Here is a 13,160-nt window from a genome sequence, read left to right as displayed (position 1 = left end):
TGTTTCTAATTATTGAGACAGAGACTTGCAAACTGTTTATCACAATGATGATTTAGTCCTACAGTGCTCTTTGGTGATGGATTGAACCTTGTTCACTCCCAGTTGCTTTATTATTATCCACACTGTTGTTGATCTTTCTTCGACCCGCACTCCACATAGGAAAAGCCTGGAAAGTCAATGGTATTAAGACTTTCCTGACCAGTAGAGCTGAGATGTGGTTATGGTAAGTGATTTGGAATGGTTGTGTGTGAAAGAGCGTCTCCTCCTTGGGGGTTTTAAATATGAATCTCTTTGAGACAAGTCCATAACAAGAAGGCTCTGATAGCCGTGCGACACAGTGGACTGCTTTACGGAAGTAGAGCAACCGCAAAAAATGAAGGACAAAGGAACACATTTGAAATTCGTTTTTAGAAGCTGGACAAATATAAAGGCCGTGGAAAATAAGAGCTTCTCAAGCTTAATGTTAATGTGGAAAGGTAAAGTGTACTTTCATTAATTGGTCATGTAGGTCTTAAAGTTAGACAGAAAAAGTCCAGGCTGTAGGTAAATGGCAGTGGTGAATGACTGTTGAATCATAAACGAAAAATGTCTTCAAGTCGTGTTTGGAGACCGAAGCAATAGGAACCTTCATTCAGTAGAAAAGCAGATCTCCTGCTATTCCCCGAAGAGGTTAGGATGCTGTGTGATCTGTTCTTGAAATGACTATTCCATCGTCCTCTATTCTAGTGTGTTTAATAATGGAGAACCTGTTCACGGGTAGCTTACGACTGCTTCAATTTGAAGGGAGCTTAGTAGAATTCATGTCTCTCTTGCCCATAGGCCCTTCCACTTGCTTCCAATGTGAATGATTACCATGCTAAAAGTGACCTGCTAACCATATCATGACCATTCCTGGATCTACCCTTAAACCCCACTTGATCAACCAGATTATCTTTCATACACCTACCCGAACATTCACTCTTGGTTGTCAAATCAGGCCAGATTCTTCAGGTTTGTTTCAGTATCTTCTGAGTGGTCAACTTTATACTTCCTGTCAAGTTACTTATACACAAGTCTCTGTCACTCTTCTCATAGCAACTCAAGTCTTGGCTCTTTTAATAAAGCATTAATGTCTTCCCAGCACCTTTGGTATCACTGGTTAGTGATAGTTTGCTATGTAACTGCACTTGCAGGTCTTATTTTGCAAAATCCCTTCATAATGTAGTTTGGTTGGTTGCATACTAAGAGCTCCATTGTTGCTTCCTTCTTTTTCCACAGTGTTTTACTTTTTATTTGCTCTCCCAAAAACATATAAAGAAACAAAACACTCCACTCAGAAGCCCAAAAATGAATGTCTTGTGGTATTACCATTAGGATGCAGGATGGAAAGTTTTCAAATTGTGGTAGTAAGCAAGAAGTCTGGAGAAGAATCTACCAGTGGAATTTCCTTCACCATAGGAACAGCATGATGGAGCCTGTTCGTCTAAGTGTCCTAATAGAGCACCATCCGCCTTTTGTACGATGTACTGTGCTGCTTGCTTCAGTTTACATTTGGTGGACTTACATCCAGGACAGTCCTCAGAATTAAGTGATTGAAAACAAATGCAGTTCCAGGTGCAGCTGCAGACGAGGAATCCCATAGGATGGTGCCTCTTTACTGCACTAACCACATAGAAACCCACTAGATGGTGGATTGGTGGATTTTATTTTAGGAAGGGTGTCTCTACCCTGACTGCCCGTAAGCCTGTATTCAGAGGAGAGCTGCTGCTCAGTCCAGTGTACATCATTTCCACACCTGAATTTTATGAACCTGTTCTTACTAACCACGTCACTGATCAGGAGCAGTTAGTCAGGTCCATCATTTCTGTACTTTGTGGGATCCACACCTTCCTGTCCCATAGCCGTACCAGGCTCAGAGAGGGAGTTCCTGGACATCTAAAAGCAGCACACCTGTATCTATGCAATTCTGAGGGAAGATTTGAAAGATTTGCAGGTGTGAATGCAGGACCTTGATGAGTTCCCTGGTCCGGGATGCTGTTATTCTTTCTCTGAAAAGCCTGAGTGATCTGCTAGGTTAGGCAATGGACCACTGGCAGAGACGTGCTCGCCTTTATAGAGTCCTAAATAGGAACACCAAATAACATCGCTCTGGAATCTAGCAGGGTCTTCAGGCAATAGGGAAGCAGGACAGGTTCCCGTAGGATGCCTACATGATATACAGGCTGTATACCATGGGGTTAAACATGAAGCAGGATCAGAATAAAGGTGTTCTAAGGCTATGCTGTCCTTAGAAGTCTACAGAAAAAACTTTTTTTCAAATGTGTTTATTACCTTTCCACTTTTCGATTAGTTTACCCCGTTCTCTGTAAAAAAATTATAGAGGCGAGACTACTGTCTAATGCAGCTGTCTAAGTGATGTATGTTATGAAATGTAAAACCCATTAGTAAGCGGTCACCAATCCGCTTCAAATTGCCATGAAACACGCAAGAGATCCTAGCCAGACTAGCATCTAAATCTGAAGAGTGCTTGAACACTACTGAAAATAGCTGCTCTGTTCCCAGCCTGCATGCACTCTATCTACCAGGTTAGTTCTTCTCTTGTAAAAAACAGAGAATTCTATTTCATCTGTATATGAGATCTTAGAAAAGATGTAAGGTGTCCAACCTCTGAAGAGTGCAATAATGCAACAAGGTTAGAATGTTCTCCTTCATGGACACTAGAAGCAGACCAGTATTCTGAGTTGGTGTCTTCAATATCTAAACTGTGAAATCGGGCTTTACGTACTGCTTGATTCTCTTTTTAGCTTGGACGGATGATTTTTAATTGGGGCGTCTCTCTGCCTGGAAAAAACAGAAATTTGAATTCTGTATTTTTTCTTCGAGTTAGTTGAAACGTTTCTCAGAATATGCCAAAATCCATATTTTGAAGCAGATTGGTTTTAATATGTGTGTGTTTTGATATGGACAAATCGTCAGGTGAACACTTAAGTAAAGCCCTATCACTCACTGAGCCGTAACCACTACTGTTCTCAGTGTCGTGAAACCTCATGGAGACATAACAGGTCGAATGGTATACAAACACACTTTAATACCGTGTTGTCTCAAGGAAAGCATGGGCACTTCCGAAAGCCTTTGGAATGCTGAAAAAAAACCTATTAAACTTACAGACCAGCAGAAGTGGAGGGTGCATCAGGTATGCCGTGGCCTACTGTAGCTGCTGAGTGGTGGTTGATCTATCGGCACTCTGGGTGTGTTGTTGTTAGTGTTCTTTGCCTTTCTTTGCTGGTAAGAGTTGAATAAAGGTGGCCAATGCAACATTTGAGCGTCAATATCCTGTTGGAAAAATGTCATTTGTATTTCTGTGAGCTCAGTGGATTCATATGACAACATAGTGTTCTTGCTTAAGTTTAATAATTAAATCCTTTTTTAAATGTATTGCATGCCTTTGCAGCAGAACCAAAATGTAATGGAGGCAAAACGTTGATTAAGCGAACATGATTTGCCTATATCCTATTAGTACCTGGTATACGAAGTGAAAGTGGCCACCATGTCTGCATTCTGCTGAGGACAGTTTATGTTCTGTTTCACTCTCTCTCCCCCGCCCTGCCAAATGTAAATATGGCAGCCCTCATTAGAAACTAGTAATTCAGTGTACTACAGCTCAGATCGCATGAAAAAACTGGCTTCATGGGGGTGTGGGGTTTAAACTAATTAACTTGTGAAGAACATTGCATGCCTGTGCTCTAGTATGCCTGGAGAGAGGCTTGCATGCTGTGGAGTGTTCCGATGCTCAAGCTTAACTGTTGCTCCCAGCTACTGACTCTGCATGTGTCTCGCGTTCCTCCCTTTAGTACCACATGCGGATCCACAAGGATGAGCGGAAATACCTCTGCCCTGACTGCGGTTACAAGTGCAAGTGGGTGAACCAGCTGAAGTACCACATGACCAAGCACACAGGTTAGTCTCCAGACATCATGGAGGGCAAGCAGTTAGAGCTTCTGTGGTTAGGCGACCCCCTGCACTAAGCTGTTAATATGACCTCCCTAGTAATTAGGCTACTGAAACCGCATTTTCGCTAAAACTATACATTGGGTGATGCTTCTAGTGTAGAATGTTAGTTACGGAATATTTCTTCATTAAACGCTTCTCTGTAGTTGAAAATAGAGCCTTATTTAGTAACTGCAAAGTAGTGGGCACCTGAAAGAAAAACTTACCAAGATAAACAATGTTAGCACTGAAAGAGGTAATGCATTGACTAGGTGGCCATCAAAAGGGAATTCCTCGTCTTTTCTGCTTTTCCTCATCTGTCATCATCTAAGGATGTTTTTTAAAATATGTGTTTCTCTATATGGCTGGATTTCTGGGATATACTTTTTGGACAACTAGGCAGATCTGCAGCTTTTGTTCTGGGCAACACCTCATATTTAGAAACCACTTGAAGGTTGCTCTGGTTTGAAGTTGGAAAGCTTTAGAATTTACTACTAACATGGTAGCTCACTGAGTTGATCCTTAGCAGAGATCTTTGTATAACTTGTACATCTCTGGTTCGAATTTCAGCTGGGCAGACTCCTCATTTCTTCTGAAGCGGTTAATATAATGAGTACCATTAAATTGTGTACTGCTTTGATGACTCCGGATTTGAGCCCTGTGTTAAAATAAGAAATTGTCATCACAGAAACATAGTTCCTCTCCACATCTTCGCACATCCTAGACGTCCTTCTTTCCACAGGCTACAGCATCCATTGTGTGGACCGTGCACATACAAGGGGAGGAGGCCTCTTTGTCATACATAATTCGTCCTGAACCTGCACCGTAGGCAGCCAGCACTCCACTCCGTAGAGCTGCTGACATGCCATTTCCCTCTCTTTGCACTAGCAAAAAAGCGGATGAGATATTCGTCATGTTTGTGATGGAACTTTATACCACAGACACCAAAGCACACCAAAATAGAGTTACTGTATTCCTTAGTAAATTACACGCTATCTACAGTCAAAGATCACAATTAACTGATCAAGTTCCAGGTATGCTGTCTTGATACACAGTCCACAACAAATTGATCCGCAGCTGGTGAAGTGTTCCGTTATCACTTTGTATTTCATACAAAATGGCAGCCGACGCGCGTTTCGCTCTCCTGGGCTTCCTCAAGGCTTATTCTGACCGTGTTGATGTCTTATACATTCAGAGCCAGTCGTCTCATATGAGTATCAGTTACCACTAGAGTCTTTCCATTATTTCTAGTCCAATAAATCGAAGTTTGTTCAACAAAATCTATTGTAGTTAGATAATCACAACTGTTTTTTCAAAAGGTCCAAGGCACAGTCATCCCATATGGGCAGGGACCATGATAAGTCCACGAATATCTGTACGGGTCCCGAAGGCGTCTTTACGTTTAGTGCTCCTAGTGGTAACTGATACTCATATGAGACGACTGGCTCTGAATGTATAAGACACCAATACGGTCAGAAAATGTCGGCTGCCCTTTTTGAATGAAATAAAAAGTCATACAGAACACTTCACCAGCTGCGGATCATTTATTGTGGACTGTGTATCAAGACAGTATACATGAAACTTGATCAATTAATTGCGATCTTTGACTGTAGATAGCGTGTAATTTACTAAGGAATACAGTAACTCTATTTTGGTGTGCTTTGATTGTCTGTGGTATAAAGTTGCATCTAGACTATGTTGTAGATCTAGTAGTGTAAAACTCAAGGTGGGTGAGTATTTTTGCACCATGTGAGCACCATTTACTTGATGTGGTTTGTACTACTAATGAACATTTTTGATGTGCAGGTCAAAAAAGCATATCCACCAATTCTCTTTGACATATGTTTGTGATGGAGTAACCATCTACCAAACTCTAAATCCAGCCCTTGCGTCTTCGGCAGTGGATCGTAGGTGCTAAGAGTAGTTCGTCTTCAAGGTATAGCTACAGATAAAGTGTGAAGATCTTTCCTTTTGCGTCAATAGCCACTCTGCTTTTAGTGGAACTACATTAAAACAATCACAATAATAAGTAAATGAAACCATACATTTTCAAGGACGTGTTCCCCTAACACCTGGATTCAGTAACGCTAGCATTTGTGTTGCCTGAGAGTTCTTTTTTTTATGTCCCTAACAATATATTGGAATGAAAGAACCATCCGGCATACCAATTATGTCAGTATACAGCGGCTACTTTTTTTTTTAAGACTCTTAAGAATACCACTTTGTGTGTTGTTTGTCATGGAGCATCTGATATGAGATACTAGAAATGTGCACATTAGTTATTTTGTTTTGTATTGATTTCTCATGATATTGCATTCGATTACAGCCAATACAGATAGTTTAAGTATGTATTAAATAAGTAGAAGCATTTGACTGATAGTTGTCTGCATTGATTGTATTGCTCATTTTTGGTTGCACACCTATGACCTTGTATGCCAACAATTTGCCTCATTTCTTCCAGGCTACAAACCATACCAGTGTGATGAGTGCGAGTACTGTACCAATCGGGCAGATGCTCTTCGAATCCACAAGGAGACACGGCACCGGGACACACGCGCCTTCATCTGTGAGCAGTGCGGCAAGGCCTTCAAGACTCGCTTCCTGCTGAAGACTCACATGAAAAAACACAGTGAGGATAAGCCCTATGTTTGCAATGTCTGCCTACGAGGCTTCCGTTGGGCAGCTGGCCTGCGCCACCACTACCTCACTCACACAAAGGAACACCCCTTCTTCTGTCGCTACTGCCCCTACAAGGCAAAGCAGAAGTTCCAGGTCATCAAGCATATCCGGCGCCACCACCCAGACAAAGCTGCTGTTGATCCCCAGGAAGGTGTTGGCAAGGATCCGAGCGCACCTACTGTCCACCTGCATGAAGTCCAGCTGGAGAGTACAGAGAGCACTGCTCCCTCCTTGCATGCCCCAGCAGAAGCATTGGCATGAGGCCCACGTGCAAAGAATCTGCCCCCAAACTCTCATGCCCTTTTTCCACTCTACTGAAAATGGATTTGAGGCACCAATGACCACGCCCTCAACTAACATCCCACAAAATCATTATAAAGTAGAGTTCTGGCACTGGCTGCCATATATATAGACTGAGGGCAGACCTTGTGTGACTTGTGAGTCTCTTGCTTCCTCTACCAGGAAGACTAAAGGGATTCAAGAACACACCCATGCTGACTGCAGCAGGACAGAGTGTTCTCTAAAACTAAACCGAACTGTACAGAATCAACCAGACATTACCTCTGCCTTCCTAGAACTCTGTTTTTTGGGGGAGGCTAGCAATTTTTCTTCAAATCTAAAGCACTTTTAATGTGAAATACCCGACTCTAAAGAATGTATGTACCATACGGAGCGTCCAAGACGTTTCTTTGGGACACTTCCCGGGTATGTCCATCCAAATGTTGGGTGTTGTCTCAACAGGTGAGAAGAGCCTTTGGAAGGAGAAAGGCACTTGTTTAAATTTTGGCACAATCTAAAGAATAGAAGCACTGCACCTTTCCTTAAACTCCTGCATTAAGGAAATAGAATAAATTGGAAATATTGGAACAGTGTGATTTAATAAGATTGATGTGAAATAACTTATCCCTACCAGGGTCTGTCTGTCTTTGACTGGCAACATTCTGCATGATACAGTGGCCTCCAGTACTGGAGCATATGCTTTCATACAAGTTGGCTTAAGCCAAAGGTAATAGTGACAGGAGCAGTGGGCACTTCTTCTCATATACTTCTACTGTTTGGTGCACGCCAGGTACCACCAATTAGCTTTTAAGTTGTCATTAAGCAATGCCATCGTGCAATGAACTGTTGAGCTCCGGCTGCATGGTATAAGGGGAGTGGAGAAAAGTAACCTGAAATGCATGTTTTTTAACTAGGAATCTGACACAAATAGCTTTAGAAAAGCCATTGTCTGCTTGACCTCGTTCAGACAAAAGGCTGCATATATTTCCAGTTTGAAAATCTTAAAATATATAAATGTGTTGAATATTTATTTATTTTTAATGATTTATAAAGCGCACAGCTACCCAACAGGGTTTCCTGGCGCTGAGCAGGATGAGTGAGGTTGCGGCAGGATTGGAGGAGGGAGTTAAACCTGACTATAAAGGAAGGTCTTAAGATTTTTGCGGAAGGCTAAGAGAGACTGACAGATACTAACTTCCAGTGGAAGAGAATTCTACAATTTAGGTCCAAGGTAAGAGAACGAGTGACCTCCCATACGGGTCAGTCGTTCTCTAGGAACTGAAAAAAGAGAAAGGCTGGCCGTTCTCAACTGGCGGGAGGGTAGGTAAGGCTGGACAAGGCTTTGAATGTATGAGGGTGCCAAGACCTGCTGAACTCAAATGATATAACAAAGGGCCTTGAACTCACTACGTTTGTTAACCCTGAGCCAGTGGAGTTGATGGAGCAGAGGAGAGACAAGAGGCGTGACGGGGCAGCTGAAAAAGGCTAGCGGCCGCATTTTGAATGAGTTGAAGAAGGGCGAACAGAAGCCTTGTCCGCACCAAAGAAAAGTACATTGCAATAGTCCAGTCTGGAAATCACCAAAGCTTGCAGTATGGTTCTTTGGGCAGCAGGTGGAATTAACCAAAGGATCTTTTTTAGCCATTTTAGGACCGCAAAGCAAGCTGCGGTGACTCCAGACACTTCGGCTTCAAGAGAAAGCTTGCTATCAACGGTAAAACCCAAGTTCTTAACCTTTGTGACCGGAGCAGGTAAAGGTCCCAAAGAGGCGGGCCAATGACTAGCTTCCCAAAGTTCAGGATTGTTCCCCAGGATGAACGACCTCAGTCTTAGAGCCGTTCAACTTTAAAGCATTGCTGGACATCGATAAGGAAATGTTATGTAGTCCAAGCTGGAGTAGTGAGGGGTCCTGATGTTGAGAAGATCAAAGAGAGAAAACGATCTGAGTATCATCTACGTAAAAAAAGATGGTCAAACCAGATTGTTCTGCGATGTCCGCCAGGGGGTGAACATAAAGGTTAAAAAGCAGAGGACTCCGAATCGAGCCCTCCGGTACTCCTGATGTTAAGGCTACTGATTTAGATTTAGTTGTATGTGAAAAGACCTGAAAGGAGCGGTCCTCTAGACAATAGGTCAGCCACTGCAAGGCCACACCTTCACTGCCTGCGACTTTAAGGCCATCCACTAGGATGGAATGGGTGACTGCGTCGAAGGCTGCGCTCCAATCCAATAGGATGAGCGCTGCCGTTCCACCCCTGTCAAGCTGCTGCCTGAGATCCTCCGTCGCCCCAAGCAGAGCTGATTCTGTGCTATGACCAGTACGAAAACCCAGCTGCGATGGATGGAATAATTTGTACAATGTCACATGTGCAGAGAGTTGAGAATTGATATGTCTGTCCGGTATTTTGGAAAAGGTTGAAAGAAGATATATGGGTCAGTAATTTGACCAAAGAGAGGGGGTCCAGGCAGGTCTATTTTTAGTAAAGGGAGCACAAGTGCTTGTTTCCAATTTCGAAGCACCTGCTCATAATTTAATCCCTTCCCTGCGGGGGTAATTCCCCCACGGTGCGGGGGGGGGGGCACGGCGCCGCTGTGCTCCTGACGAGCTCAGCTCGTCATGACTCACAGTGGAGCTGTGCTCATGACGAGCTGAGCTCGTTACGACCTCGCTCACTGATTAATTCTCCCGCACAGGCAGGGAATTTATCACGCGTGGGTGGGCCGCGGCCGTTATGACGAGCTCAGCTCGTCATGAGCGCAGCTCCACTGTGACTCATGACGAGCTGAGCTCGTCATAAGCGTGGAAGGGGTTAAAGAGGAATTGAGGAGAGTGAGAATCACACCAAGGGCAGACTCATACAAAAGTCTGACCTTGGATGGAGGGAGCGGATCAAGTTGGGACCCAGACTTAATAGTTTCCAGTAGTCATTGAAGGGAGGTGAAATTAAGTGGGAGCCAGGCCTTAATTTGACAAGACTCAACAGATGAGAGGGCTTGGGGAGCGATATTGCCCTGATCAGATAGTTGAGTGTTAGGAAAGATGAGGTTGTCTTGAAGGGAGGAGTCAGAATCAAGCTGGTGATGAATAGAAACAACTTTATTGTGGAAGAACAGTGATAGTTTGTTACATTGAAGTCGCGAAAGTGAAGGGGACGACAGGAACGTGCTTGACGCAGAGAGTTCCGACACAACTTTAAATAGAGTTTTCTGGCAATTTTGAGCAGTCATAATCTTGTCCGTATAAAAGGAAGCTTGTGTTGATCTGCATAGAGCATGGTATTTTTTCAGTGCCTCCAGATAGGCAGTCTTAGCCTGTGGAGCATAGTGCTTTCTCCACTGTCTTTCCACAAATTTACAGTGTTTTTTATCAAGTCTAAGAGAGTCGGTGAAACACGGGGCAGGGAGAAGCACCCAGGGTTGAGATATGGTGGAAAGAGGAAGAGTGGAATCAAGAGCCTCCAACAGCCAGTGATGCAGCAGAAGTTGATCCGAGTCCAGTTGGGAAGTACTGGTAGGAATTGTGTTGGAGAGCTGCTTATTAAGTGCCTTCATATTGAGTTTAGACCAGTTCCTCTTTTTTTGGCAAGACGGAAGGTCACGACAGAGGGACCAGAGAAGACACAATGGAGAAAGGGACAGCAAAGTGATCGACAAACCAAGTTTAATAGGAGGTGCAGTGGACAAGGAAGGGAGATTAGGAAAGATAGGGTCCAAGAGATGCCCCGCTGAATGTGTGGGTAGGGAATTGATAAGTGAAAGGTTCAGGATCTTCAGATCATCCATAAGAGTTAAAGCTGCTTTGTTATTAGAGGCATCAAGATAAAAATGTAGATCACCGAGCACTGAGAAGTTAGCCACCCAGAGTATATGGGGGCCGGGTTAATGATTCAGCAAAGATGGAACTCCAATTACTAGATGGCCCCTGGGGGGCGATAGACAAGACCACCAAAGAGGGTGAATTTGGGCAAGATAGAAATAGAAAAAAGCAAAGCTTCGCAATTAGGAATCGTAAGTGCCTCAATTTTACAATTTATTTTTTTAAAAAAATAACAGCAATCCCACCACCAGTTTTCTGCGATCTGTTAATACCTAGCAGCGTAAAGTTCTTAGGGAGCGCCGCAAACACGTCCGGCATGGACCCAGCATGAAGCCAGGTTTTCTGTTAGAAAACATCACATCTGGATCAGTCTCAACGAGGAAGTGAAATGGGTCCAATTGATGTTTAGGAAGAGAGCGACAATTAAGACTAAAACAGCGAAATTCCTTAGATGGACAAACAATGGTCTGATCGCATACTGAAGTATGGGAGGTCTCCATGCCAAAGGGAAAGTGGGGCCCAGTCCCGAAATGAGAGGCAGTAATGTCGAATAGGCAACTAGTGCAATGCCTAATGCCTGTATCTGGCACAAGAAATTGGCAACAAGCGTTAGGGGTGGGTTTAAGTCTGACAAGGGCCTGAGGGGAATAGATGAAGCGGGGGTGTGAAACGAACTGAGCAGGGCTTCTGGCTGTGAGCGGGTGCAGATGGGCTTGCCTTTAGCGCCAGCGGCGCTCCAGCTGCGCACGCCTGCCATGGCATGATTTTAAATATTGTGATGCTGTGCCCCACCTCAAGTGCCGCCAAACACTAGCCTGACTGAATTTGGTCACGTTTCTGCACAAACAACATGCAGCCGCGGCGGAACGGGGCTAAAACAGAAGAAATCAACAGGGAGTGTGAGCAAAGCGCCGGGAAGCAATCAACTGTAAGTCTAATCCCACTGGAAAAGTAGTTCCCTACTGAAATAGTAATCCCCCAAGTCATTCCACCAGCGGTAATCCCAAACTGTGCAAGATATGTGCAAAATAGCAACACATAATCAAAATGCTTTTAGGTTAAAAAGGTTCAAACAAAATGCATAAAAACTGAAATAACTGCAGGGTAGCCGCAGACACTCAATCATGTCCGCTGCACGTCCGCCACGGTATGATTATTACTCGAATGGTGCTACAGCGGTGAATTGAATGCAGTGCACAGTGTTTATTTTTCAGATTTATTTGCTTCCCTTAACGATTCAACAAAGCATCTGATGTAAGAATATAAAGACCATTCTACCTCTCACCCTACTAAAAATTGAATTGTGCTGAGAGAAGCTCACTCTGCATTCGCCGCTTGTGGAGATGTGGTGGCAAATACTGGATCTCAAACCCTAGCTTCATGTAACCAAATTGTGTGATCATTTGCAAATCACTTAATTTCCTTGAAACCCACATCCTATAATAACCCAAAATATTAATCGCAGGATGCCCTTCAATGTTATATGCCAAGGACAAATTAGATGTTACTAGAGGAGAAAAGGATGGTGCAAATATGATAGTACAATATCAGAGTAGACTGGCACAAGCGAAGGTACTGTGCCTTGTGTTTCCCAAGTTGCTATGCTTTTTGATTATTTTGTAATGATGCCATGTTGTATCATTCATGAATTGACTGTTTCTGGGCTACAGCTGGAGTACAAAGGAGGAAAGGTAATATCTGCCCATCCATGCACTTACTTTATATAGTAAATATTGACTTTGAACACGACAGAGGTTCACTTGCTTACAAGCCGATTTTAAGTAAGCTGGATGCAGTTTACTTTGAGGTAGGATTGTCTTCCGTTGCCTGAGCGCATTGCTTATGAAGGCTCGTTTACTGAGCTTTACTCTAACACTTCTTGAGTGTGTTCAACAGTGTGTGATACTGGCCGTGCACCTCCAAACCATAGCCCAAAGTACCTGAATAGTTGAAGACTTCAGTCGGCGGGGACACAAACTTGACTCCTAGTCAGCAACTGAGGTTTTAATGAAAATAAGCACCTTGGGCTCAGTCAACCATTGAGTTCAATTTGTGTGAGCTAATTGCTAACACAATTGGTATAAAGTCAATCATTGTGAAACTATGCAAACCTTTGATGGTTTAACAGCCAAATTGTGGTGGTTTCATTTTTTGGGGTGGTTGTGGGGTGTTGTGCAGGAAAGTGTCTGTTTTTTTTTCTTAATAATGGCACCAACCAAAGGTTTTCTGTGCTGAGGTCATGTTATTCCCAGCTGAGGATTTATATCTTTTTTTATTTTTGAGTGAAAGTGTGAAACCCATGGGTGAACCCTGTGAGCTTTATATTTCTGAAAAGTAGATAAAATTCTGAATTCAGTAAAGCAGCATTTGTGTATATTCCTCATTTGTTTTCCATAGAAACTATTACAATTGAAAACTA

At 43.3% G+C, this 13,160-nt stretch overlaps 1 protein-coding gene across 4 annotated transcripts in view; it reads left to right on the top strand.

Annotated features, from left to right (window-relative positions):
• ZNF142 (zinc finger protein 142) overlaps window positions 1-7,528 on the top strand; it is a 97,866-nt gene extending 90,338 nt beyond the window's left edge. For all 4 annotated transcript variants that reach the window (XM_085650042.1, XM_085650043.1, XM_085650040.1 and 1 more), the window contains 2 exons: window positions 3,831-3,936; window positions 6,428-7,528. In XM_085650042.1, the coding sequence (XP_085506168.1) occupies window positions 3,831-3,936; window positions 6,428-6,906 (585 nt within the window). In that variant the 3' untranslated portion in view covers window positions 6,907-7,528. The remainder of the gene's footprint in view (window positions 1-3,830; window positions 3,937-6,427) is intronic.
• Window positions 7,529-13,160: the final 5,632 nt, after the last annotated feature.

This window comes from Triturus cristatus, chromosome 3_2 (genome assembly GCF_964204655.1).
Source record: "Triturus cristatus chromosome 3_2, aTriCri1.1, whole genome shotgun sequence".
NCBI classification, from domain to species: domain Eukaryota; kingdom Metazoa; phylum Chordata; class Amphibia; order Caudata; family Salamandridae; genus Triturus; species Triturus cristatus.
This window is presented reverse-complemented; position numbering and strand designations above follow the sequence as displayed.